This window comes from Engraulis encrasicolus, chromosome 6 (genome assembly GCF_034702125.1).
Source record: "Engraulis encrasicolus isolate BLACKSEA-1 chromosome 6, IST_EnEncr_1.0, whole genome shotgun sequence".
Lineage (NCBI taxonomy): Eukaryota > Metazoa > Chordata > Actinopteri > Clupeiformes > Engraulidae > Engraulis > Engraulis encrasicolus.
In genome coordinates this window covers 43,496,647-43,524,589 of record NC_085862.1, presented here as the reverse complement: position 1 = coordinate 43,524,589, position 27,943 = coordinate 43,496,647, and the positions used below count along the sequence as shown (strand labels likewise).

Below are 27,943 nucleotides of genomic sequence, written 5' to 3'. Positions count from 1 at the left end.
TCCTTGAAAGAGTGAGGCCGAGGTTGAAGCGTCAGTGGAAAAGAGCAGGCTCTGGGCACAAAGAGGCTCTTGTTTCAGGGTCTGATTGGCTGAGACGAGGCCCAAAGGCTGTCTGGGAAAGGGACCCCCTTTATAAAAAGCTTGTAAATGACTGCTCGCTCCACACTTTGTTTTTTTGGGTAGGCTTTCAGCCTGCTGTGTATTCTGCAGAGAGTGAAAATGGTTAGTCGGTGAGTAAACAACCCATCTTTTTGCACAACTCTTGATTTTACACAACTTTTGTGGCCAATTATTCTCTTGTTGTTTTCCTTTGCTTATAAATGTCAAGTCTTTGGATGAATTACTATCAATTTGTACAACTACGTTTATGTTGTTACTCAATCTCTCCCAAACTTCCTGTCTTTCGAAACTTTGATGACTGTGTGTTCACTGTTCTGAGCAATGCATGCTGTGCTCCCAAACAGCCATTTTAATGTGTGGAAATGTTTCTACAGTAGGCCTATTATGTCATATTCAAAAAATTGAAAAACATCAAGACTTGCTTTTATCTGTTTACATCTGATGGTGATGGATATTTTTGCAGAGTTGAGCATCCAGCTGGAGGCTATAAGAAGGTCTTTGAGACATGTGAGGAACTGGCTGAACCAATACCAGCACTGGTTACAGGTATGTGTCTATCCTCTACACCATCTATCAAAAGCAAAATCTAAAATATACCTCTAAATCAGTTATAAAGTGGACTTCCTGGACATAATCCTAGGAATTCACTTTAAGAACCAATGCTGTTTAAGGCATTGATATCTCATGGAATTGGTTTCCTGCCATCGGGGAAACATAGCCTGCAGCAGAGGCATCAGTTTAGTCTGTCAGCATCGAGTTAAATAAGAATGTTGTTATATCTTAAACTACAGCCATCAAGCCCTTCTCCTATTACCTGTTCAAAAGCTTCTCCAAACTTTGATTGTTAAGCTTCAGTTCACACATGTGGTTTAAAGCTGTATGTTCACCCATGTGAGTTGGGGGTTTCCATTTGTTATGTTTATGTAGGCATTTGAGTCTTTGTGAGCTGAGGTAGGATGCATTACCATGTATATGTGGCCTGATCATTTGCAGGCACGATCCCCTCCTGGTTGACTGGGAGCCTGCTGAGACTGGGCCCTGGGCTCTTCGAGGTGGGAAGTGAGCCCTTTTATCACCTGTTTGATGGGCAGGCCCTCATGCACAAGTTTGACCTGAAGGATGGACATGTCACCTACTATCGCAAGTATGGGCCACAGGATCAGGGGCCTCATGTACAAAGCTCTTACTTTTGCACAACAAAGCTGCACACATAACTTCTTGTGCACGCACTGAATGTCACATGCAATAGGACGTACCATAAAAATCTGTGTGAAAACCTGTTAATGCATGGATTGATGCGTCTGAACTTTTTAGTGCACATGTATCTTTTCAGATTTTGCATCACACTTGTAGTGCAAGCAGTTTTATCCAAAGAAACTTACTTGATGCCAAGTCAAGAATGTTTGAGCAGCACAGTGCTGTGGGAAAAAAACAACAAAAACAAATTGAGCTGAATGCTTAAGAGACCTACACACTAGTGTATAAAAAAGTTGTGAAACTGTCCTCTACGACAACTGTTTTTGTTTTGTTTCAATTAAAAAGTGTTGTCTAAAAGGAATGCGTAATTACATGTGTGGTTGGGGATGTTTTTCATTCATCTGTGGTCTTCCTGAATGTCCACCATCACCACACTCCCCACAGAAATGTTACATCAGCATAATTGCGTCAGTTTGCCAGAGAAATGAAAACAAAAAACATTAAGAAAAGAATGAGCAATGGGACTCGGTGAAGTGCAAGCCATTAGTGGTGTTCTAACAAGTTTGCTCTAAGTGTGCTACTGTGCTTGCTTTACACAAACTTATTCCGCCTCCAGGTTTGTCAGGACCGATGCTTACGTGCGAGCTATGACTGAGAAACGGGTCGTCATCACTGAGTTCGGGACCGCTGCCTACCCAGACCCTTGCAAAAACATATTTTCCAGGTGGGGCCTACAGTACATTAGAAAGCTGATCAATGTCATGTCTTTATGCAGTATGTCATGCAAATAATCGTCATCATCATCATCATCTTGACTGTGTTTCCAATGTTTGTACTTCATGTAGATTCTTCACATACTTCCAAGGCATTGAAATCACTGACAACTGCCTTGTGAATGTCTATCCTGTTGGTGAAGACTTCTATGCTTGCACTGAAACCAACTACATCACAAAAGTTGACCCAGACACACTGGAAACCCTTAAAAAGGTGTAGTATATCTGTTGTCTGTCTGTACATAGAAGTTTGCATGTGTCTCTCTTATAGTATGGTAGTATTTTATCAATACATTATTTATACCTAAATGTCTTGTGCTGTGTGCAACTTGAAGGGAAAATTTAAATCCGCTTGTACTGTGCCTATTCTATTCTATTCTATTCTATGACAGGTGGATCTGTGCAAATATGTGTCAGTCAATGGTGTAACAGCCCACCCCCATATAGAGAAAGATGGAACCATCTACAACATTGGAAACTGTTTTGGAAAGAACATGTCACTGGCGTACAATATGGTCAAAATTCCTCCCACCCAAGCAGGTAAGTGACCCTTTTGGCCTATATTCCTACTGCATACATAATTAGGGCAAAAAAATAAATTCTGAATAACATGGTCTCATCATCTGTCCTTTTTAAAAAAAGACAAATCAGATCCTATCGAGAGGGCTGAAGTGGTTGTGCAATTCCCTAGCAGTGAAAGGTTCAAGCCATCTTATGTTCACAGGTTTGTACTTCCTTTGTAAGTAGCTCCATGGAAAAAAAAACATTAATTTCTTATGATAATTATTACCATCCTTTGTTTGTTGGTTGTGTGAAGTTGCAGTTGCTTGCAAAGCCACTGATTTATCATTTCTTATTTACAAAATGTTAATCACCTTATCTGCCTAATCTTCTGTAGCTTTGGGATGTCGGAGAACTTCTTTGTGTTTGTGGAGACGCCTGTGAAGATTAACCTTCTGAAATTCCTAAGCGCCTGGAGCATCCGTGGAACCAATTACATGGATTGCTTTGAGTCTAACGAAACAATGGGTGTGAGTACAAAATAATGGGACATCCATGTCTCATCTCTGTGGGAAATTACAAATGATATTTTTTACGAGTAAATGTTAATCTATTGAACTAAATGTCTAAACCCAAGTCTTTCTTCCTCAGACCTGGTTCCACGTGGCCACTAAGAATCCTGGTGAATACAAGGACCACAAGTTCCGAACTTCAGCGTTCAATACCTTCCACCACATCAACACCTATGAAGATCAAGGCTTCATTGTTGTTGATTTATGCACCTGGAAAGGGTATGATGTTTTTTTGTTCAAACAACAACTTTTCTCTCATTAGCACCTACTCAGCGAGGCATATTAAAGCTGTCTGAAAGCCCCCAGACTTTGGCGTCCATTCACTTCCTCCTCTGAAACCCCTCTGTTCTCTTCAGGCATGAGTTTGTGTATAACTACCTCTACCTGGCCAACCTGCGACAGAACTGGGAGGAGGTCAAGAAGGAGGCCATGAAGGCTCCTCAGCCTGAAGTGCGAAGATATGTTCTTCCCATTGATGTGCACAGGGTAAGCCAGATACTGTAAGCCCATGTTCTACAGGCTTTATTGCGGGGTATAGTCACTGCAGCAAGCTTTTGTGAATCTCTCTCTCTCTGAAGCATTATAATATAGTGTGACCTTATGGTGATCCGTGTGTGCGTGTGTGCGTGTGTGTGTGTGTGTGTGTGTGTGTGTGTGCGCGTTTATTTCTCCAGGAGGAACAGGGCAAGAACCTAATCTCTCTGCCTTACACTACAGCCACTGCTGTCATGCGCACTGATGGAACCATTTGGCTAGAACCAGAGGTCCTGTTCTCTGCACCCCGTCAAGGTAAATATTCCTGTCAATGAACTCTTGCACTCTAAAGATCTACTGTGATGGACTCCAACCAGTTGTTACTTTTATTTCAAAAGACCATTTTCATTTGAGGACATGATTTTTTTCTTCAGATCCAAAGAGTGGTTGACATTCTTGCAGTAAATAACTGTCCCAGACTATTGCATATATATCCACCGCTGTACGTATGTGTCCTATAGGCTATTGTAAAGCAAAAGGTGTAGAACAGAGATAAAGTATGTAATTCAAGTATACTGCCAAGGGAAGTTTTTAAAATTGTGACGTAGACATTGCCCCATAGTTTGAAGTTGTACCTTGGTGGTAGAATGACATTTTGATTCAGACATTGCCCCAACACCTGAAGTTGTGCCTTAATGTAAAAAAATGAGTACTTCTGATTGCCAAGAGCTGTAATCGTTCTTCCTTTTCTCTCCTTCATGTCACAGCCTTCGAGTTCCCCCAGATAAACTACGGTGCCCACGGTGGGAGAGACTACACCTATGCCTATGCCCTCGGCCTGAACCATTTCATCCCAGACAGGGTGAGTACCTTGGCCCTGTGCCACCAGCAAGAAGGAAGACAATGAGACTCCATGTCGCTTTTCTGTGCTCCGCCACCACCCGTAACCAGTGTCTGTGTGTTCTCCCAACAGATCTGCAAGCTGAACGTCAAATCCAAGGAGACCTGGGTATGGCAGGAGCCAGACTCTTACCCCTCGGAGCCTCTCTTCGTGCCGTCTCCCGAGGCCGTGGAAGAGGACGACGGTAAGCCAGAGGGAGGTGGTGGGAGATGGATGGATGGGGAGATGAGTAGATTTGGGGGTGGGGGGGGTGTTGTTGCTGCCCAGCCCCCAATGGAGCAAGCACCAACAGCCCTTGGCATCTGTTAGCAAGCTGTTCCACATCTGGTTTTACAAGGTCCTGACGGGCCTCCACAGAGGGGGCTGCCACACTGCTTAAGGACTTCCTGACGATCACTTTCTCTGGTTCTCATACTTGCCATGTTGCCATAATTCTTGGTTTCCATCTACCATTGGCATCTACTGAGGAATCGGTTTCCTACTGCTTGTATATGGCAATGAGCTAACTTTGTAAGCTAAAGGGGTCAGTTGTCCGGGGCCCAGAATTGGGTCCCCATTACATTGTGTGTATTTGTTAGAGGGGTCCTTTCAGATAACTTTGTCCTGGGCCCAGCCAAAGCTGTCAGCGGCCCTGCCAGTTCACATAAACACCTCAGAGGTTAAAGGCCTGGGTGTGTTTTCAATAAGTGTGCCCTCGCTGACCCTCCCTGTACCCCCCGGCTCTCAGGGAATATTCAAAGAACGTGGTCCAGAAACAAACCAGGTTAAGTTAAGTTTATCTAATTATAGAGATAGCAATGATCAATCAGCTAACAGAAGAGCCCGGAGCACTCATTTTCTTAACTACCTGCAGGGTGCATTCACCCCATTTTGTATTTCGACTTAGCCAGGTTTTCCACATAACACTGCTCAGGTATGTTGTAGGCAGCTTTATCACATAACCATTTTCTTGGAATCATCCCCAGGAGGGCTGCTGAAAATTGTGGTGACTATGAGCACATATCCCCCCATTTCAGTAGATTAACTTAGCCAGTTTCATCTATGTTCTTGAATTACCCCCAGGTGTGCTGTAGCCATGAAATAGTTGTTTGGACACCTTTGATGACCATCCTTTTTTATTTTTTTTTACTAGACTTGTGACCCAGTGAGGCATTCTCTTCTCTCTTTTTTGGTTGCATTTGTGCTGTCGCCAGGTTTATCCCATAATTATGTTCTTGTATTCCCCCCAGATATGATTACTCAGGTTTATCACATAACTATGTTCTTGGATACCCCCCCAGGTGTGCTGCTGAGCATCGTGGTGAACCCCGGAGAGGGCCAGAGGCCGGCCTACCTCCTCATCCTGGACGCCAGGGACCTGACGGAGATCGCCCGCGCTTCTGTGGAGGTCATCATCCCCGTCACCTTCCATGGGATGTACAAGCCCTGAGGGACAGTTGAGTTCAGAGCGCTGGGCAACAGGCTGTCACACACAGCACGGGAGCTGCCAGTACACAGCCCAAGGGAGGACAGTTAAGTGGATCTCACACCCAAGTACCAACATCTATGCCACATGGCAGGGGTCTGTTGTTTTACATTTTGCTGTCAGGATATCATTTGGAAATAAGAACCGATCATATGACTCTCAGGATTTCACTGAGTCTGTTCACACACAAAACATTTTCGACCGACCCAAGACACTTTCAAATATGCCTGGATTAAAATTTAGGAGGAGATCATCGACATGGTTTGTGGAGATATTTGCCCATGCTGCAACAATTCCTGAACTGATTGGAATATCTTAACATCAATAATGTATTAATATTTGGTGTAATTTTTTATAACCCAAGGTAAAAGGATTTAAATGTGCCCTGTTTACAACACCTCTGTATTTGTCTGATGTGATGGCTTCAGATTTCTGCAGTTTTATTCTGCAATGATCTTCCTATATTGTCATTAGAGTGAGTTTACAGAGGACACACAGACATGAACCAGAGTCACAGTAAGATATCATCACTGCTGAGTTGAATCTGTTTATCTGCTACTGTATATGGAGCATTATTAAACTAACCATGTAGTTAAATGTATATATGGATTTTAAATATATCAACTATTACTACCTATTAATAGTCCTAATCCATTCTGTTTCTTGTATTGTAATAAAATGTTTTTGACAGGACAGAGGGAGTAAAAAGAAATCATTTTTATTCTTTACAAAACAAACGACTTTGCATTGTCTATTTGTCAGCTAATAAATTACAGGCATACAGTTAAAAAGGATTAGCACTTGGGTGGTTAAAACAAAAGGCTTCTGAGACGAGCAGAAAAAAAATCATCCCTGAAAGAGGCACCGTTGTTACAGAGGTAGGCTTAAAGTCGCAGTAATGGAGTTCGCTGTCTCTCCTTGGAGATCTGGTACTCTTGTTGTTTGATGATTTTTAAACAGTTGCTCAAAACCTACACAAAAAAACAAACACATGCTCTTTAGACAGACATGCATTCGTATGATGTATCCCACTCAAGTAAACAGGCCTAAAGCTGATCTAACACTAACATCTTAAGCAGGGAGAGAATGCGCCTTGTGCGCTCCAATGATTATGTGCAGCAGGATTGAAAACTTTTCCATTTGAGACAGCCCCAGCTGGTTTTCATTATGGAATTCCTGTGGTGGCGACTCTGTTGAGTCAAACAGGGCCGCAGAAGAGTTGACCAGACTGTGATCCTCATCGGAACACAGTTGGTCAGTCCGTTTTGTTATTTATTTGTTGCCATTATTATTATTTATTTCACATAGGGAATTCCTCTTGAGATGGGTCATCTTTTTTTTCATTGGGGTCACCTTAGTTTCTGGACAGTACAGAATCACAGTTTTGTATTGGTGATTATCCAACCGCACTGGGATTGTCTGTACGCATCACTAGCATCTCTACTGTCTTGCGTTCTACTATACAGTGCCCTCCATAATTGGCACCCCTGGTTGAGATGTGTTAAAAGCCTTAAAATAAATTCAGTGTTTATTGCAGAAGAATACTGTCACACTGAAAATTTTAGGAAAATGTAGCCTTCAACTCAAATGAATTGTAGGAAAATAAAAAAAATCCCTGACTAAAAAATAATTATTTTTCATTAAATCACCTGTTCCACAATTATTGGCACCCTTAACAATTCCCAGGAAATAAATATAATTGAAGCATTTCTGTCATTTCTACAGTAGTTTACAAAGTTTACCAGAGTATGTAGGAACATTTAATTAGTAATTCATCACTTCCTGTTTCCCTGGGGTATAACTATGACGTGACACCGAGGCCATTTCTCTTATCCACTCTTAAACATGGGAAAGACAAAGGAACACAGCATACAAGTGAGGCAGATGTGCGTCGACCTTCACAGGTCAGGCAGAGGCTACAAGAAGATTGCCACTCAACTGCAGCTGCCCATATCTACTGTGAGAGGAATAATTAAGAAGTTCAAAACAACTGGAACAGTGGTAAACAAGCCTGGACGAGGACCCAAGTTTATTTTGCCACCACGAACAGTGAGGAGGATGGTAAGAGAAATCAAAATATCTCCAAAGCTCACTGTTACAGAATTACAACAAATGGTAGCATCCTGGGGTCACAAAGTCTCCAAATCAACCATCAGGCGCTGTCTACACGCCAACAAGCTGTTTGGGAGACATGCACGGAGAAAACCTTTCCTCACCCACAATCATAAACGCAAACGTCTGGAGTTCGCCCAGCGGTATTGGGGCTTCAACTGGGACCGTGTGCTTTGGTCAGATGAGACCAAGATTGAGCTTTTTGGCAGCAAACACTCTAAGTGGGTCTGGCGTGCCACGAAAGATACGCATGCTGAAAAGCACCTCATACCCACTGTGAAGTATGGGGGTGGGTCAGTGATGCTGTGGGGCTGTTTCGCTTCCAAAGGCCCTGGGAAGCTTGTTAGGGTGCATGGCATCATGAATGCTTTGAAATACCAGGACATTTTAAATCAAAATCTGTTGCCCTCTGCCAAAAAGCTGAAGATGGGTCGTCACTGGGTCTTTCAGCAAGACAATGACCCTAAACATATGGCCAAATCTACACAGAAATGGCAGTGTTTCCCATACATTGAGGAAACTATGGCGGCCCGCCATAGTTTAAATTTGGCCGCCATAGTTTCCGAAAATGTAAAAAAAAAAAAAAAAAAAATTTTTAACTTTTTTTTAATTTTTTTTTATTTTTTTACGATTTCCGTTTTTGTTAAAAACGATTTAAATTACGATTTCCTTCGCATTTTCCTCCTGGAGTAAATACATCCTACAGAGAAAACCACAAGTGCTTGAAAGACAGAGGGATCAAAAGCCTAGTCAAGTTGTTGTAGTTAACTTGGGTTTGGGAGCAATAAAAAAAACCTTCAGAGAAGGGACAGTTGGGATGAGTTTACTAACACTCCCCAGGCTTTCTTTTACAGTTGTAATGAGTTAGGTGACAGGCCTTCATTGACACGGCAAAGGAGACATCGGGCTGCTTATAGAAATGAATGTGTAATGAATGTGAATATAGACATAAATGTGTAATATGTTGTTCAGCCCTTTTAATGAGGAATTTTGAAAAACAGGCCCTGTGACCAGCACCCCTCATGTAGAATGTGTACGCCTATGTGTACTCTTAAATTCTTATCTCTGGTCCTATTTTGTTTTATTATTTTTTTCATTACATAGACCCCTGCATGAGGGATGAATGAAACTGTGTTGTAAACAGAAATGATACACTGTACTGCATTTGTTTTTTTAAATATAAATGACAATGTACTACTAATATCATGGGTAAAATGTTATGTAGCCTTATTTCTCAAAGTATAAATGGCTGAAATGTAGGCCTAGGCCTATAGTTTCTCCATGCGCCAATGTCATACTGTACTCATTGTTTTGCCATTTTGCATTTACACTGCGTGAATACATCTCCCACCCCCCCCCCCCAAAGGCCCGCGTGAAAAGACCCCCCCCGGGAAAAAAAACCCCGGCTGCCCCATAGTTTCCAAAATTTCTGTGGGAAACACTGAATGGTTAACCAGACACAAAATCAAGCTCCTCCCATGGCCATCTCAGTCCCCAGACCTCAACCCCATTGAGAACCTGTGGGGTGAGCTGAAGAGGAGAGTACAGAGGAGGGGACCCAGGTCTCTGGATGATTTAGAGAGATTCTGCAAAGAGGAATGGCTGAAGATCCCTCTTTCTGTCTTTTCCCATCTTGTGAAACATTATAGGAGAAGATTAGGTGCTGTTTTGTTGGCAAAAGGGGGTTGTACAAAATATTAACAACAGGGGTGCTAATAATTGTGACACACATTATTTGATGTCAAATAATTATTTCTTTATGTGGGATTTTTTCCCCACTGAATAAATGCACTTGTATTGAAGGTTGGATTTTTCTCTTTTTTTCTATTAAGGTCCCATATTATTTAGAGAAAAATAATAATAATTGGAAGCTAAAAAACACATCTCAACCAGGGGTGCCAATAATAATGGAGGGCACTGTATATACTGTACATTTAGTCTGGGCTGGGATTCGGACCAGTTTTGACAGTGTCCGGTCGGTGTCCATGATATTACACATTTCACCGACTGACACGGTCCTGTGTCCATATTGGGTTGTGTGTGTGATGGAAGCATGTGTGTACTAGGTTAAACTTTGACCTCTAATGAATGTAACTGACATTATATTATGCACCATATCAACTCAATGATCAGTGGCATACGCAGACATTATCCTAGCTGAATATAACATACGTGTGTGACCGTGATGCAAAATTAGCTTGATTTCAACCCCACTCCTTTATCAATGCAACGCTTTAAAGAAAGATGTGAAGCTAAACTTGAAAAATGTCAGATGGCCTATTCCCGGTCCTGTATGTTTGCTTTGGTTGCTCATTGGTATTGGTGACCTCAAGTTACCCAATGTGACACAGTACTGAACTAGGTAAAGATTGACAGCATTGGCCCCTTCCACAGTGAGAATGGTTGTCAGTGAGCTGTGTATTATGTTTACCTTCCTTGTGTCTTGGGGCAGGATCACTCCATCATCCCATAGTCTCCCAGACGAGAAGAAGGCACAGCTCTCCTCCTCTAGCCTACACAGCAACAGCAGCACCAACATAACACACTGTCACAAACTTTTAAACACCATCCTTATAGTTGCCTCTTCTAACCCAAAGTCTACCAAAAACGTTCTGCTTAGTTGGTTAATGGTTTGTTGTCATGGTAGGACGTTTTGTTTTCAACTGAAAGTTAGTGTTTGTCATTTTTGTCAACTTGGGCCCACCATTATTTCTCTGTAAGTACAGTACCAAGTGACTTATGTGTACCGGATTTGTTATTAGCAAACATGACTGTGGAACAAATGGAATGACATAAGCAGAAAAATCTCAAGATACGACAGGACATGATTAACATCTGGTACAGTGCAGTAATTTGTACACACTTACAAACCGTGTAACCCTCAATACCCTCAACTGGGTTTTTCTAGTGTATACTCTGTGAGTTCATCATGCACTTAATGCCCAGCCGAGAGCGCAGAAGCTTCATGCCCTCGTCTGAACGCACTGAATGCCCTCGGCTTCCTCTTAGCAGCGCCACACTTGCTAAGGACATTCCCTTATTTCACAAGTCCAGTTCACTGAATTCTTGGACAACTATAAAGTAAAGAAGTGGTGTTTGCTGAAGGCAAAGTCAATAGAGCTGCAGTTTTTAATAGGGTCAAGGAGGGAGAGAGAGAGAGAAAGAGAGAGAGAGAGAGAAAGAAAGAAAGAGAGAGAGGGGGACCGTGAGAAGGAGAGAGAAAGCGAAAGAGAGACAGAGCAAGACAGTGATAGAGGGAGAAAGAGAGACGGATAGAGGGAGAAGGAGAGAGTGGGAGATATCCTACTTGTTGTCGAGCCGTGCAGCCTCCTCCTCCTCAGGCACGAGTGCTTCTGAGCATCCCGGCGCCACCAGGGACACTCTGGCATTGGGCCACAGGAAGAGGAAATTGGGGTCAAATGCCCTTCCACACTGAAAACAAAACACCCAAATACGAGTAAGACAACCTGGAGCTTATTAGTCAACCAGAACGTGCGAAGAAATACTTGTACCTGTACATGCGGTAAAATAAATGTGTGTCAGGGGAAGACCACTGCATCTCCTCAGGCAGTGGTATTGCTATGTATATGTAAATTACGGGCTTAAAACCATGCAATTTAAGGCTCGGCAACACTTTCTTTGATTTGGTTTCTGGAATGTCATGACACTCAAAACAATGTCAACTTGACATTCCAAAAACCGAATGACACATTATGACAACAATCATAAAGATTAATAATGTGTCATTAATGTTCCTGACATGTGTGATGTCAGTCTTGTGCCGGTTTCATGACACCATTATGCAGACCACACCAAAAAAAGGCTCTTTTGATTCTCTTTTCAGAGATACCATTATGGAGGAAAGACACTAAATTGAAAGTCGTCTAGTTTTGCACACAGCTATTTGTGGGGGCCCTGGCAGTATCTTATAGCATACGGAGTCAGTGTGATATTTAAAGACATCTCCATCATAACACAATGAATCGTTTTTTACTTAGCAATTTATTTGTGTCTGCATTACCATGGCATAACTGTCAGCCCCATGGCAACCCCCGATCACCACGGTGATCTTCGGCACTGAGGCGCAGGCCACCGCTGACATCATGGACCCCTGAGCCTTCAGACGATTGGTGTTCGCCTCAGCCTATGAGAAAGGGAAAAAAACAGAAGGCAGAGAAAGAGAGAGAAAGGGACAAAGAGAGAGAGGCAGGTAAACTGTTATTAAATAGCTGGTCTCAAAGTCCCAAGAAAATATATTTTTTCCATGTCACTCAAGTAATGCCCCAAGCTTGTCCGCAAGGGAGAGAGAAGATATCATTACTGTGGATCGTCTATGCAAGAAGAGCAGAAGAGATACATTGTGTGTGTGTGTGTGTGTGTGTGTGTGTGTGTGTGTGTGTGTGTGTGTGTGTGTGTGTGTGTGTGTGTGTGTGTGTGTGTGTGTGTGTGTGTGTGTGTGTGTGTGTGTGTGTGTGTGTGTGTGTTCGTTCAAGGGAGAATAGAGAGAGAGAAAGGCTGTGCACAGTGCATGTGTTCTTGTGCATGTGTGTGCCTATGTGTACGTGTTTGTGGGTGTTGAAGAATAGAGAGAAAGAGCTAAACAAGTGGGAGTGTGTGTGTGTGTGTATGTGTGTGTGTTTATCTGAGAGGAATGAGTGTATGGAGAGAGAGAGAGACAGAGCGAGCGTGCTAGAGCTCACACATGCTGTCCAAGTGTCAGCAGAGCTCTGCCTAATCCTCCTCACCCAGCACAGCTACATTCCACAACCACACTCTAACAACACCACCATTCCCACAGGACTCCCTAGCAGTGTGTGTGTGTGTGTGTGTGTGTGTGTGTGTGTGTGTGTGTGTGTGTGTGTGTGTGTGTGTGTGTGTGCGTGCGTGCGTGTGCATGCAAGTTTGTGACTGTGTCTATGTGTGTGTATTCAAGTTTGTGACTGTGTGTACGTGTGCGTGTGCGTGCGTGTGTGCGTGCGTCAGGTGTGTGTGCGTCAGTGCACGTGTGTGTGTGTGCGCGAGTGTGCCTCTCGGTCCGTCCCTGCGAAAGTGTGTGCGCGCGCCAGACTGTATGCTTGCATTTATATGCAACAACACACAGTACATCTTGTTTACCAACTACCTGGTTAAGTGATTACCTGACTGTGCTCATTAGTGAATATCCCATTGAGGCCTAAAGCTGCTGCTGTCCTTAGATGCGCAGCTGAATGAATGAATGGATGAATGGATGAATGGATGAATGGATGAATGAATGAATGAATGAATGAATGAATGAATGAATGAATGAATGAATGAATGAATGAATGAATGAATGGATGGATGGATGGATGGATGGATGGATGGATGGTCTCTGGTACTCACTGATGCTGTGCATTCCACAGCACTGATGAGAGTGTTCGAGAGTAAGTGTAAGGGGGAGGAAATGGAGTGTGTGTGTGCACGCGTGTGTGTGTGTGCATGCGTGTTTGTATATGTGGGGGTGTCGGTTGTTCCCACAGTGCTGTGTATATGGACAGTTTCAGTGCGGGCTCCAGGGGAGTGTGCGTGTGCGTGTGAATTTGTGTTTGAGTGTTCCTCCCCACCTTGTGAGTTGACTGTAGGCAGTGTCAGCCCAGACTTGATGGAGGGGATGGAGTTTGTGACGTGTGTTTATGTGTGTGTGTGGCGTGTGTGTGTGGTGCGTGTATGATTGTTCCCTTGTGTATGGAGAGTGTAATGCCGCCTTTTGGGTTCCGTCTTCTGGAGGACTTTGAAGGGGTGGAGTTTGTGGCGAGTGTGTGTGTGTGTGTATGGGGTCGTTTCTACCTTGTGTGTGGACAGTGTCAGGCCAGACTCGGGTACCATGCTCTGGAGGAATATAAAGGGGGATGATGTGTGTGTGTGTGTCTTCCTACTGTACCTTGTGTGTAGAGAGTGTCATGCCGGGTTCGGGCGCCGTGTTCTGGAGGAATACGAGGGGGACGTCCCTCTGGTCGCACAGCGTGACAAAGTGAGTTCCCTTCAGGGACGCCTCGTACGTCAGCTCCCCGTTACTCGCCACTATGCCCACCAGCTGCCTGCACGTACACACACACACACGCACATGCACACACACACAGGAGATAAACTTAAGTTCCCATTGGGGATTTCAGCAGAGAATACACACTATAGGGATGAAGTGCAGCGATGATGAGGAGGCTTTGGCGTGTGTGTGTGTGTGTGTGTGTGTGTGTTATCCAGTAATCTACCATCCAGTCGACTTGATTCCTACTAGTGCAATATCACCTGATTCTCCCTCTCGCTGCAATTCTCTGCATCCACAGAGAGCACTCTGCTGCCATGGCAACTAGCAGTTCTCAGCGAGTAGGAAGAAGACGAAGGAAAGAAGAGAACAAAAAAAGGGTGGGGGGGCGTCTCTTTGTGAGACTAGATAAAAGAGGCCTAGAGAGACTTATTCTCTCTCTCTCCTGTTCCCAGGCTGTGTGGAGTGCAGTGAGGCTGCGGCCTAATCGAAGATCCTTTTCTTTCTTTCTCTCTCTCTCTCTCTCTCTCTCTCTCTCTCTCTCTCTCTCTCTCTCTCTCTCTCTCTCTCACACACACACACACAGGATAACCAAGGACATGGTTCAGTGGACAGGAGGTAGGATAGGGGGGGGACACAGTGACCTGACCTGGGAAACAAGAGCCTTAGACTTTGGTTACACGCCTGCGGATATTTTTTTTGTTCCGTTCATATATTTTGATCCCGTTTACATGGAATGTGGATAAAAGAAAACCATTGTGACTGGGGCGTTTTAGAAATCTCCACTTATATCTTTTGATTTTGAAATTGTCCATTTTAGGGAGCCAAAACTCCATTTACATGTAAACAAAAGGCCTAAACGAATGTAAAAGGTGTCAATATGTAAACAGGGTCAAAGTCACACTGTTGTGTACTACTCTGGGGTCCGTATCTCGAAAGAGTCTTTGCTAACGACGGTAGCAACGTCCTTCGTAAGAGCGACTTAACTCTCTCTCGACAGCGACGCTCACCACTGAATCCAAGGGAATGGTAAGACGGTTTTAAGACGGTTAGCAACGACAAGAATCGAGAAACGGATCCCTGGCACAGACCTGATTAGGATGGCAAACGTCATGCTTAGGGCCGTAACGAGACATTTTCAAATACCGAGGTCAAATACTACGTGCTGTACCACATACTGTACATTTAGAATGCTTCAAACTCTTCAGTCAAACTGTTAAGTTTGTTTTCATTAATCACTGCCTTGACGATGGCATGAGGGTGGCGTGTACAGACTGAATTTATCATTGTTGATCATATAAATGTCTGAAAAAATTACAGAAGACATGACCTCTGTGTCCTCAATGGTAGTTACGGCCATGATCACGTTTATAAAGGGTTTTGAAGACCACATAAAATTGGGATTTAAAATAGATTTTAAAAAAGGGAAGGGATATCAATCCTAGCCACTGTTTGAAATGTATTGCTCATAAGACGTCTTCAGTGTCGGGCAATAAACTTCAAACAGTGAGCAGGAGTGCTGCTATTTCTTTTGGAAATAGCACCCAGTGTCTTTTACTCTCGTAGCGCTGAGGGCACTCTACAAAGTTTATGGATTTAAAATGGACAACAAAAATGTACATCTTGGATGAAAACCTGCCTACATCAAACCAGAATAGCTCTACCTGTTGGAGTTGTAGTGTTACATAAAAGGTCCATCATTTCCATGAAACAATGCGCTGAATAAACAGCAGATGGATGTGTGAAAATGACAACGTGTAATACTAAGATACAGACCTCTGGTCACCTTCAACATGCTTGTTTTTGAGATGTGAAGTCATTAGTGTTTAAAAAAATAATTAAAAAAAATCAACCACTGTGTCAAGTTACCCTTCGATCTTGGCAAAGCCGGTGAGAAGCGTGGTCCCGTAGCGGCCTTTGAACTCCTGGAACTTGCTGCCATCTGTAAGTCGACTCACGATCTGAAAAACAAAACATTATCATGAATGAATGAGAGTGTGAAGAGCTGAGTGACAGGGAGAGGCTGGAAATGAGAAGATCTTAGCTGCTAGGGCATTTGTAGGGACTCGTATTGCATTTATAAGGATTAATATTCATCAACTTCATATACAAACAAATATAGCTGCAAGCAGCAATGCGGGGCCAAGCAGTAAACTTGCCAAAGTCGCCACGGCAACAGAAGGAACTGCAGCCCTAGCCCTTGCATTCCTTGGAGGGGAAAATGGGGAGAGAGCCGGGGAGGGTCGGCAAAGGACCTGGGCTGGGAATCAAACCCGGGTCAACCGCATGATAGACGAGTGCCCTACCGGTTGGCCACGGCAGGGCCTGTGCTGCCCTTGATTTACATTGAGTAACACATTAACATTCCCTCTCAAATTACTCTATAAAATATCAGCAAGTAATTTCTATACTTGAGAGGCTTGCTTTTTGGACAGCAATTATAATCCTCTGTGATCATTCTATTTAGTAAAATTGTTTATATGACACAATATTATGGAAAAGAATCAGGAGCCTACTGAAAATAGATATGTCCTTGAAATCCTAAACATAAGAATCATGTAGGGTGCAATGTAATGTTGGCCAGCCTTTTGAGAGACTGGTCTGAGGAATTGGTGTACATAGAAGTAACGTGTGTGTGTGTGTGTGTGTGTGTGTGTGTGTGTGTGTGTGCGTGCGTGCGTGCGTGCGTGCGTGTGTGTGTGTGTGTGTGTGCGCGAGAGAACAACAATGGTCTCTCTCTCTCTCTCTCCCCCTCCCTCCTTCCCTCTCTCCCTCCTTCCCTCTCTATCCCTCTCCCTCTGTCTGTGTGTGTGGGGTGGGGTATGTGCGTGGCTGGGGCAGTGGGGCTTTGGTTGACACTTTAGAGCAATAGCAGAACTACGCACACACATAAGCTCTCGTCTCTTGTGTGTCTAGACCCCCTGCCGAGAATGGTGTCAGTGAACGTGCGCAGGTGCCGGTGGCAAAGGGGACAGAGAGATGAGAAAAAATCCCTCCATTCTTTCCACAATTTTGAATGGCTGCTGTGAGCTGATAGTTTTTTCAATCGTTACGAAAATCCATACCTGGGTGCAACATAGTGTGAAGATGACCTGTGTACCAATATTTTGAAAATTGGGAGTACGGTTCAAAAGCTACAGGCAAAAATGTAGCTAAAATTTTGACCTGCTGGTGGCGCTACAGAGTTTGAGCTGGGGTTCTGATTTCTTTTGTGGTAGGTCATGGGATGGACTACTATGTGTGTACAAAATCCCAACCTAATTCAACAAACGGTTGCTGAGATATGACCTCACTTCCTGTTTCACCACTTTTATGACAATTATGATTGGCTGTCACGGCTAAAGGATAAAAGATATCCAATATTCCTTGAGACCCCATGTGTAGCTCAGTCCAGAGATACTATATACCAAGTTTCGGGCGAATTGGTCAAAAATTGCGGGAAAAATAGCATTTTTATTGAATTTTACAAAATTCAAAATGGCGGGAAAACTATACACGCAGGGTACAATATCATCACTAGTTCTCGGATTTGTCCTGGGTCAAAGATTCCAGGGATACCAAATTTTTGTACCTGCAACTTTGACCTGCTAGTGGCGCTAGAGCGTTGGGGCTGGGGACCTATAAATCGCTGCGGGTAATGTTGATGCTGCCTCGAATAAGTGTGCCAATTTTCATAACTTTCCTATGTACGGTTCTATGGGCTGCCATAGACTTGCAGAGGGAGAAGAATTTTGACTGGAGTCAATGAGGGAACTAAAACACTAGGGGCCCTCGCCAGCTTCGCTGCTTGGCCCCTAATAACAAACCACAGCCCATGAATAATAATAATATGTTCAATATTATAAATGTAAATATGTATGCATATTGAAAAAAAATGTGTTTTATTGTTTGTATAATATTGTATTGTATTAGTATATGTATTATTGTATATGTTATGTATATATGTTAAGTTATTGCACAGCAGGTGGTCAGCATTTGGCTGGTTAGCTTCAGACGATTACTAAAGGAGATTCGCCTTGCCACAATCTTCCAGGAATTGCATCATATTATTCGGCATTGTTCCCCTGTGCTGACTCGTACTGTATGCACCCCACTCTCTGCACCCTCACACATGAGAGTGTCCCCAAACTACGATATCACCGTAGAAACCATCAATCACATCCAACGCCTTTCCTCAAAATAGCCCTCTGCTCTAGCCTGGGCGAATAGCCGACTGTTGACTCCTTCAATCAGTCTGGCAAAAGCCACGAGGAATCCGTCTCCGTGGACGATGGGAGATGGTCTGATCTTACTCTATCATTTAAATTAATTGAAGTTCCATAAAACCCATATTGTGCTTTATTAGCATGCCTTTTACGTTATAGCGTCGCAAAAGCATACAAAAAACAAAACGAAAGTGTGAATATAGTTACCTTAACCAATCAGTAACGAAGCTCGCGGGTGAGTTCTACGTCACCACTTTCAACTGTTTGCTGATTGGCGAAACACTGAGAGAACCGAGCTCGAGGCTTTTGCCAGACGATGTGCGGAGCCAAAATCTTTGGGTGGAGTACATGTATGGCGTCGCGAGGCTACCTCTGCTCTACCTCCAGCCAATGAACTGATCTCTCCCACTAGCTCTGGGATTGGTAAAGTGCAAAGGTGGCGAGATAGATAAACCCCATGAAAATCCAATTTGAACTCTAAACATTTGAGATATGCATTCAATTTTGTCTGAATTCACAAGCCTAACGTCGCCCCATTGGAAGAAACGGGAGCAGGACTTTCACCTTCCTTCCTCCAATAACACTGAACGCCAACATGAATTGTAAGTCATTTTGGTATTGAATAATCTTCAAATCATCATCCAATAAATTTGACTTTGTAAGAAGAAATTCACGGTTCACAGGAATAATCTGGTTGCAGAACGCCTTTGCGCACACGTAAACAGAATATTCCAAAGCTTGTTTTAAACTGAATGCCGAAAATATTCCGATTGAAACCGGACTACTTGGTGCATGTAACTGCGCTCAATGCTTCCATGTTGCAGGCAGCTGACTGACTGACTGACTGACTGACTGACCAGCTTGGCGTCCAGGCTGTGGTGGTATGTCTTGGGAGCGAGGCCCATCAGGTCGTCAGCGCTGTGTAGAGGTGCCTCTATGGCCCCATCCTCCTCTCCCTCCTCGGGCAACTCGAAGTTCAGCGTGGAGATGATGTTCCTGGTCGACTCAAAGGAATCCTGCTCCACTGCAGAAAAGTGGTCCACACAGCCACTCACTCTGAATGAAAACACAGACACAGATATTATCGTCATCGACACGCACACACACACACACACACACACACACAAATACATTACTAAATTTACACACAAGACAAGCTGCAGTTCTCCTATGCATAAGAAGCACTTACTGATGAGTTGCTTTTGATTCCTTCAGGTGTGGACAAATGCTTCTTTTCCACTGCTGGTTTTCTAGTAGGCCTACAGCTCAACACAGCGCAACTCAACCGCCACTTTTTGAATAGACACGCCTCAATCGCAAAGCAAACAGTGGTGGCCGAGTCGCATTTTGTCGAGCTGTAAGCCTACCAGAAAAACGGCAGTGGAAAAGAGGCACAAGGGTACTAATAACTCCTACACACTGTGCACTCTGCTGGCAAATCGTTCACATTGCAACAGGTACTGGCAAAGTCACCTGACAAAGATCTGTGACTAAGCAAATCTCGATTTTTTTGCAAAATGGACAGTGTTGGGGATATCGTCAACACACAAATACCAACACACACACACATACACGTATATCACCATGAGCCCTTACAAATACCCACACACAAAAATCTTACTCTCACTTCGATTTAATACACGCACGCACGCACACCCGCATGCACGCACACACACGCGCGCGCAAGGCGCACACGCACACACACACGTCCAATCAGCACTGCTCCACCAGCTGCAGTTATTTAGGTGTCTGCTCTGCACAGCTAGGAAATCCTGTACGGCCCCCAGGGCATCTGTTTCAAATGTGCCATATGCACACAAGCGGAGGACTCCCAGGCTTTACGCTCAGCTGTTTCCTGCTAGATTTGCCTGGAAAATCCGGCTTAATATTCAACCTGGATGGAAATTACTCTGCCAATGTATTCATCTTTTAGCCAATTCTAGCAAACACACTACAACCACAAATGTTGTGATAGTGCACAGAGACATACTTTTCTTTTCACTCATACTTGAACCTATTCTTGGTGTCAACCTAACCTCACACTGGTTTGTAAAATATATCTTTATCTACATACTGATGGCTCATATGATAGTAATAGCAGTTACAATCAAGGAAGTGGGGAGTGGTGGGTGGACTGTGTGTGTGTGTGCGTGCGTGTGTGTGTGCATGCGTGTGTGTGTGTGTGTGTGGTGGTGGGGGGCAGCCAAAGCTGTCAGTGGCACTTGGTTATGTTACAGTAACAGGATAACTTCTCAACAGACTGTTTAAATGCCAATACTCTGCTCTGATCAGAGGACACCATTCCCCACATCTCTCTACTTCCACCCCTCCTTAATCCTCTCTTTTCTAAATAATCATCCACTCACTCTGCGTGTAGTGTGGCCCCCCCTAGGTTCTCAGGGGACACCTCCTCCCCCGTGGCAGCCTTCACCAGGGGAGGCCCCCCCAGGAAGATGGTCCCGATGCGGTGCACCATCACCGTCTCCTCTGCCATGGTGGGGATGTAGGCACCACCTGCCGTGCAGGAGCCACACACTATCGCCACCTACAGGTCAATAGAGAGTAGTACAGAGGAATGGGGCAACCATAATAGTGGTTGGTTATTAAGCATTGCGCAAAAGGGGATATGCGGTCAATTGTGTTCATGAGTTAACTCAAAACTATTCTTTGCTGTATAGATTTTTGCTCTTTTTAAATTTACATTATAATACTATTATATGTAAATATAATTTACATTATAATAATAATAATAATTTACATTATTTTATTAGTATATCAAATATTACAAATTGTCGCGTCAGACCAGGTCTGCGGCTGTTTGTTTTAATTTTTAATTCTTAATTCCACTGGTAAGAGATGCACGCGGGAAAAAAATGATAAACAAGAAGGCAGCTACCTCCCACTTGAAAGCGTTCCAACCAGCAAGTCAAACAAACTACAGACATGGAGGGACAAAAACTACATATCCACTTCTCAAAGATGTCAGCAATGTAAACAACATCATGCGTTATTTTCATTTAGCCGCATTTCATCTTTGAAATACGCAATGTCAATATAACTACACCTTGGAAAAGTTAATAGGCTGTTTTGCAACCGTTAACCTGTCCGAATCAACTTTATTTGTCCATAGAATGGTGATGTGCGCTGCCATTGCTGTGATGACATCACGATAGTCAATGGGGCGAAGTCGGTTTGCTTCGCTTTTGCCCCAGCTTGTGACTTGAACATTCCATTTCAACAGGCGTTCCAATGCATTTCAGCAAGTAGGAGGTCAGAAACATCCCATCTCCCAACCCTGGGGAACGCACCATTTCACTGTTGCAAATCTTTCTCGTTGTAATTGTAAGCTAAACCCGGGCACAAGTAATGTTTGTGACTCCGGTGTTCGTTTAATGACTTGGCTTCCGAGACTTGCGTGCATTTGGCACTTTATAGTGGGGTAACTTGTAGGCAAAAAATCAATGTATTTACTTTTGGTCAATCTTATTTATAACGGTCTTAAAATCAGTATGGCATATTTATAGTCTGGGTTGTAATGTGATAATGCTGGAAAGTCTATTTCTGATTAATTATTTATAACAGCATATTTGCACATTGCTTGCATTTGCACAAACATTTTGCACATTTATTACCTGTGACTAATTTCTGTTTTCCAATTTCTGTTCTGTTCGTATGTCTCCCTCTAGGTTTTTTACCTAGGGGAAAGACGACCCACAAGCCTTGATTGTCCTCGAATTGTTTTCTCTGAACTGGAAAATGACCAATGAACTTTAATAAATAAAAAAACTCCTGCACTTAACACCTCATTCAGACGCCATCCTTTTCAAGTTGAGGAAAATTGCACAGGGGTCAACCAAACCAAAAATCCAGACACAAGCAACCTGAAAACATAAACAAATCCAAAACAAAAACCCAACAACTTGACACAACTAGTTTTTTTTTATTATAGTAGTAATTCTTTTTTTACCTGGGGTATCTTCAGAGCTGACATTATGGCTTCATTGTAGAAGGTGCGTCCACCTTGATTTTTATCAGGGAATATTTCAGACTAGGAGGAGAAGAGACAAGAGTTCAGGTTACATTTCCACACAAGACAAGCTGCAGTACTCCTATGCATAAGAAAAAGCACTTTCTGATGAGTTGCTTTAAATTCCTTCAGGTGTGGACTAAGGCTAATAACTCCTACACACTGTCCAAGAACAAATCATTTGCATTGCAACAGGTACTGGCAAGGCAACCTGACAAAGATCTGTGACTAAGCGTACCAAGATTTTTTTTTTTTTGCTAAATGGACAGTGTTTGGGATTTCCTATTCCCTGAAGATAGACCAGAATGCTACACAATACATCAGTCTTCTTCAGGCATGTGCAAAATGGAGTTATCCACCCAAAGGCTTGAATTAAGCAACTGAAAGTCCTGAAGAATCGAAACCAGGGGGTGTCAAACTCATTTCGGTTCAGGGGCCACATACGATCAAATCTGTCTTAAATGGGTCTGACTAGTAACAAGTGCAAAATATCTCAAATTTCGGCTTTATAGCAGAATCGCATTGCTATTTAATCATCTCAAGGAGGATGTCAGCGGCTGCATCAGGAGCATTTACTGTAAATGGAAATATCAGACACCTGCAGCACCTTTTGTAATGGGCTAGAAATATACTTTTTTGACAGTCTTAATTTTCATTAAAATGGATAAAAGCGTCTGCTAAAATATAATGTACTGTTATGCGTAATGGTGACCAACTAGCAGAGTGTAGCGTGGAACATTTAGTAAACCTCCCTCCCGAATCCTCAGACAGTATCTGAAGCGCTGAGCTATCGAACTGATCCTTTAGCTCAGCGGCATCGTGCTGTGCCTCCAATACCCGATCCGATGCGTTGACTAGGAGTTTGCGAGTTTGAGACCCCGAGTGTCGGACTGCACGGGAACGCCTCAGTTACACTGGTGCCGTGACCCGGATGGGAGTGAGGATTAGGGGGGCGAGTGTAACGTAGGCCAACTAGCAGAGTGTGGCGTGGAACGTTAGTAAACCTACCTCACGAAGCCTCATGCAGTATCGGTAGCGCTAAGCTATCGGACTTGTCCTTTAGCTCAGTGGTACCGTGCTGTGTCTCCCATACCCGAACCGATGAGCTGACTAGGAGGTGGTGAGTTCGAGACCCCGAGGGGCAGACTGCATGGAACACCTCAGTTACTTATGACTGACCTGGAGAGGGAGGAAGGCACCCCCGCTGTCCACCAGGTAGACACAGGGCAACCGGTTCTGCATGGCCACGTCTTGGGCACGCAGCTGCTTCTTCACGGTGATGGGGTATGCCGTGCCACCCTTCACCGTGGCATCATTGGCTATGAACACGCACCACAGCCCGTTGATCTTGCCAATGCCTGTGGAGCAGGTTGTGAGGAGATGAGGCAAAAGCATTGATGTGAGAGGTTTTCTGAGTAACACATTCATATTTAATAACATTTAATTCATATGTCGTAAATTAATAGGCAATCACGGGGCAGAATAGTTGCTCAATAATTACCATCATCTACCACCTGAATAATGACTTTAACTCCCTGGAAGAAGAGGTTTTACACCTCAACGGGACCTTCCTGGTGAAATAAATGTCAAATAATAAAAAAGGCTAATAGTTGAGAAGTTGGGCTTTTTTATTTTTTTAAGCTTGTTTTTATTGAAAGTGCATAAAAAATATACAGGAAAAGTTACATTGTTTCTTTCTTTTTTTTCCTTTTTTTTAAACACAGAACTGATAATCCCACCCACCACCCTCAACCCACCCTGACTGGACCTAAATAGTAAACAAAGTACAAATGTTATATAAGGGAAAAAAAGACAATATTCCAATGTTAAATCACAAGTATAGGTTCATATAAAAAATAAAATGAAAAAATAAAAATAAAACTCAGATCAAGTGTAAAGCCATGTATGGCTACAGCTTACATTACGCGGAGTTGGCTACTCCTGTATACTATAAATGTAGTTGTACCAAAACTACCAGATACAGTGATTGATTAAGGCATACTACTTTGGTAGTGTATCAAGTCCATCAAAATATGAGATTAAAGGTCCCCACACTGACAGAAACTTGTCAGACCTTCGTATGGTGAATTTAATTTTCTCCAAGTGTAAGAACATCATCACATCTTGCAGCCACCGTGCTGCAGTCGGTGGAGTGTTTGATTTCCAATTCAACAAAATTTGCCTGCGTGCCAATAGGGTAACAAAAGATATGATGTTACATTGTTTTTTAGTCCAAGCATCAACTTCATCCGGTGGTACCCCAAATATAGCCACTATTACACAGGGTTCTATTCTCACCTCAAGAACCTCAGACAATACATTGAAGACCGTTGACCAATATTGTGTAAGTGTGTGACAGGACCAGAACATATGTGTCAGGTCCGCTACACCTGCATGACATCTAACACATCTACTGTCCATATGTGGGTAGAAAGAAGAAATCTTGGCTCTGCTCCAATGGAGACGATGCACTACCTTAAATTGGATTAATCCCAGTCTTGCACAGGATGTGCTGCCATTAACTCTTTTTAAGGCCTCTTCCCACACGTCCTCGGAAATAACCATTCCAATCTCTTTTTCCCAGCGACTTTTAACAATTTCCATCTTGACTTTGTTTGTTGACATAATGATAGAGTATAACCGTGCTGTACATCCTCTCATCCCAAAGGGGACTTCCAACAGAGAGTCTAACAGTGATTTCTCAGGAAGTACAGGGAATTGTGGGCACACTGTCTTAGCATAGTTGCGAACTTGGAAAAAACGGAATAAATCAGTCTGTGGAAGTTCATATTTTGAACACAAGTCATTGAAGCTTGAAAATGTTTCATTTTCGTAGAAGTCACCGAAGGTTCGTAGACCTTTCCTATGCCATACTGTAAACATCTGATCCAATTTCGCTGGCAGGAAGTTATGGTTGTTACAAATTGGGTTCTGTGATAGAAGAGTGTGTTTGATGTCAATATGCCTTCTAAATTGATTCCATATTTTTAACGTAGAGGTGACCACAGGATTAGATGTATAATGCTTCATTTTAACAGGTATATTAGAGGAGACCAGTGCTGGTAAAGAGGTTGACACACATGATCTGCTTTCCAGCTCACACCAGTTAGTATCTGGGGATTGCATCCAATATGTTATTTTATGTATATTAGCTGACCAATAGTAACTTCTGAGGTTGGGCAGGGCTAAACCACCTTCTAGTCTTTGTCTTTGAAGAAAGTCCTTAGAAATTCTAGGATTCTGCTTGTTCCATATAAATTGTGACACCATTTTGTCTATCTGACTGAAAAAAGATTTGGAGAGGAAAATAGGGAGACATTGAAACACAAATAAAAATCTAGGCAAAATATTCATTTTGATACAGTTAACTCTGCCAGCAAGGGTCAGCTGCAAGACATCCCATTTCTGAAGATCAGATTTAACTTTGGATACAAGTGGGGCAATGTTCTTATGAAAAAGATCTTGAAAAGACGAGAAGTTGGGCTTTTAAGGTTGCAAGATGAAATCCCATATTTGAGATCCTCTTGAGAAAGGCACCACACATCGATCCAGGGACCATAACCAATACCATGAGCCTAAAGAAAAAAAAAAGCTGCTTTGGACAAAAACATCAACAGCTACTCACAGGGGTGGGGAACCTTTTTCATTCAAAGGGCCACTTCAAATTTATCCGAGGGCCGAAAAAGTCCTCCGAGGGCCGTACTATGAACACAAACCAGTATTTCCCCCTGCACTTAGGGACCATATTGAAGGCAGTCACCTTTAAAACAGACTCTACCTACTCTAGGTTCCCTGAATATAACTTAAATGCATCGCAAATGCATTTTCTATGATTCCTTTTACACATTGTCATATTTCATGTGAAGCTGCATAACATGAAAATTATATCGGGGGCCGGATAAAACGGCCTCAAGGGCCACAAACGGCCCTCGAGACAGAGGTTCCCCACCCCTGAGCTACTGTATGTAATGAGAGCATCTTCGACCCACCAGTGAGGCATCCAGCAGAGGGTATATCGCCATAAGGCAGGCCCAGTCCAGCGAAGGGTGCCAGCTCGAGGTAGTCCTCATCATCCAGCAACCGTCGAAGGCGCTCCCTCACCAACAACTTCTTGTTCCTCTGGGTGTGACGCAGGGTGGCATTATCACCACCTCCTTTCTGCACCTGCGCTTTGTATTTGAGATATCTGTAGGACAGTCAAATTAGGTTAATTAAGATCACCATGGTACAATCGGGTAGGCCTAAACATGCCAATGAAAATTGAAATACATACAAAAGATAGAGAGAGAGATAGAGAATGAATGCATTACATTGATTGCACTAAACTGCAGCTGACACTTTTATCCAAAGCAACGTATAGTTAATTTACAGGGTATTGTTACAGACCCTGGATGCAACTTGAGGTTAGGTGCGTGCCTTGCTCAGGGGAGCCATGGATGGCGCTATCGGGACCCAGAGGTAGCCTACCCTCTGACCCATTAGGCCACGGCTGCCCTCCAGTCAATGAATGAATGAATGAATGAAGGAAGGAATACATACCTGTCTTGGCAAACCAGACTATTCCGTAGGTTAAGTTCAAATACGTGGTTCACAATGGGATTCAGACCTCCGTCTATGACTGGAAAGGCACTTGGTAGACGTTTTCTCCGTGCAGCGCTCATGCACTTGGACTGTGTTAGGTGGTGAGCTCGTGCACTCACGAAGTGTGTCAAAGGTTGCCACCGTACTGTTGTTGATGGCGATATCCATGAATGAATGCTATGACAAGGTCGACTTCGTAAAGAAACAGTCCACTTTTTATCCGCAATCCTTTGTTGTCGTATGCATGAAGACAAAACGACAGAATCCTCGAACCTCAAACCCCTGTATGTAAACAAGTTATTAGCGGGGAAACAGAGAATTGACAATTGAAATCAATAATGCGTACCACAAATGTCCTGAACCATTTTGCTGATTCGAACACAGAAGTCTCTGAGTGGGTGATAATCTCGTTTTACCTTTTCGCAGAAGGCAATGGTATCACTAATACTAGCATAACTTTTGTTGTTTATGGATTCACAAGTCTTGTCGAAGAATTTCTCCTGTCACTTTCACATCGACACGCCTAGAGATAAATCTGCAAATAGTCATACCACTTCGAATGAAAAGCTAATGTCTTACCTCAGTATGCATCTGTGCATGACAATCAATGTACAAAACAGATGATATTAGTATTCGCTAGTTCTAGTCGTCAACTTGTCTTCCCTCTCCTGCAAAAAAAGTGGGCTGGTGTTACACTGAAAAACGTCTGGAAGGAAACAAAGCAAGAACGCCCATTCCATGCTATTCTCACTAAATAGCACTAGAGGGCGCTATTCGACAAGTAATATTAACGAATAAAACCAGACTGTAAAAAGTGTGAGGAGGATCTAAAAAAAGTTGTGCAACATTTTTCTGTTTACTGAAAAACAATGCATTGCCAAACTGTAAATAAGATGTGATATGATTTGTGTACCTTTTAAAACTATGATTTGTGAAGGGCCTTTTAGAACTTTTAGGTAGGTCTGATGGGTGTATAGGCTATAGCTGCACGCAGTGTTATCCATGTTGCGAAGA

At 43.2% G+C, this 27,943-nt stretch overlaps 2 protein-coding genes across 2 annotated transcripts; one reads left to right on the top strand and one right to left on the bottom strand.

The window, feature by feature from the left end:
• Positions 1-176: 176 nt before the first annotated feature.
• Positions 177-6,686, top strand: LOC134451326 (retinal Mueller cells isomerohydrolase). Its single transcript, XM_063201707.1, has 14 exons — positions 177-230; positions 584-666; positions 1,114-1,264; positions 1,934-2,041; positions 2,163-2,304; positions 2,483-2,630; positions 2,733-2,814; positions 2,989-3,121; positions 3,243-3,382; positions 3,520-3,649; positions 3,838-3,952; positions 4,405-4,499; positions 4,611-4,722; positions 5,819-6,686. Exons 1-14 carry the CDS (start codon positions 220-222, stop codon positions 5,965-5,967), a joined length of 1,599 nt encoding a protein of 532 aa, XP_063057777.1. The 5' UTR covers positions 177-219; the 3' UTR covers positions 5,968-6,686.
• Positions 6,687-6,705: 19 nt separating this feature from the next.
• si:ch211-198n5.11 (methylcrotonoyl-coenzyme A carboxylase 2) lies at positions 6,706-27,613 on the bottom strand. Its single transcript, XM_063201706.1, has 13 exons — positions 27,509-27,613; positions 26,888-27,211; positions 26,338-26,534; positions 23,528-23,706; positions 22,289-22,369; positions 20,688-20,866; positions 19,179-19,377; positions 15,986-16,077; positions 14,015-14,171; positions 12,137-12,259; positions 11,423-11,547; positions 10,547-10,628; positions 6,706-6,974 (listed from the first exon to the last, which is right to left on the bottom strand). The coding sequence occupies exons 1-13, from the start codon at positions 27,526-27,528 to the stop codon at positions 6,888-6,890; spliced, it is 1,845 nt and encodes a 614-aa protein (XP_063057776.1). The 5' UTR covers positions 27,529-27,613; the 3' UTR covers positions 6,706-6,887.
• Positions 27,614-27,943: the final 330 nt, after the last annotated feature.

What these genes read in the sequence shown, in the direction of transcription:
- LOC134451326 (XM_063201707.1), top strand. An exon ending in GATTTATGCACCTGGAAAGG is followed by an intron (nt 3,383 to 3,519) that starts GTATGATGTTTT and finishes TGTTCTCTTCAG; the next exon opens with GCATGAGTTTGTGTATAACT. An exon ending in GTTCTCTGCACCCCGTCAAG is followed by an intron (nt 3,953 to 4,404) that starts GTAAATATTCCT and finishes TTCATGTCACAG; the next exon opens with CCTTCGAGTTCCCCCAGATA.
- si:ch211-198n5.11 (XM_063201706.1), bottom strand. Translation starts at nt 27,528, where the DNA reads ATGCACAGATGCATACTGAG. An exon ending in CAGCTCTGAAGATACCCCAG is followed by an intron (nt 20,867 to 22,288) that starts GTAAAAAAAGAA and finishes ATTGACCTGTAG; the next exon opens with GTGGCGATAGTGTGTGGCTC. An exon ending in TGCCCCAAGACACAAGGAAG is followed by an intron (nt 6,975 to 10,546) that starts GTAAACATAATA and finishes TTTTTTGTGTAG; the next exon opens with GTTTTGAGCAACTGTTTAAA.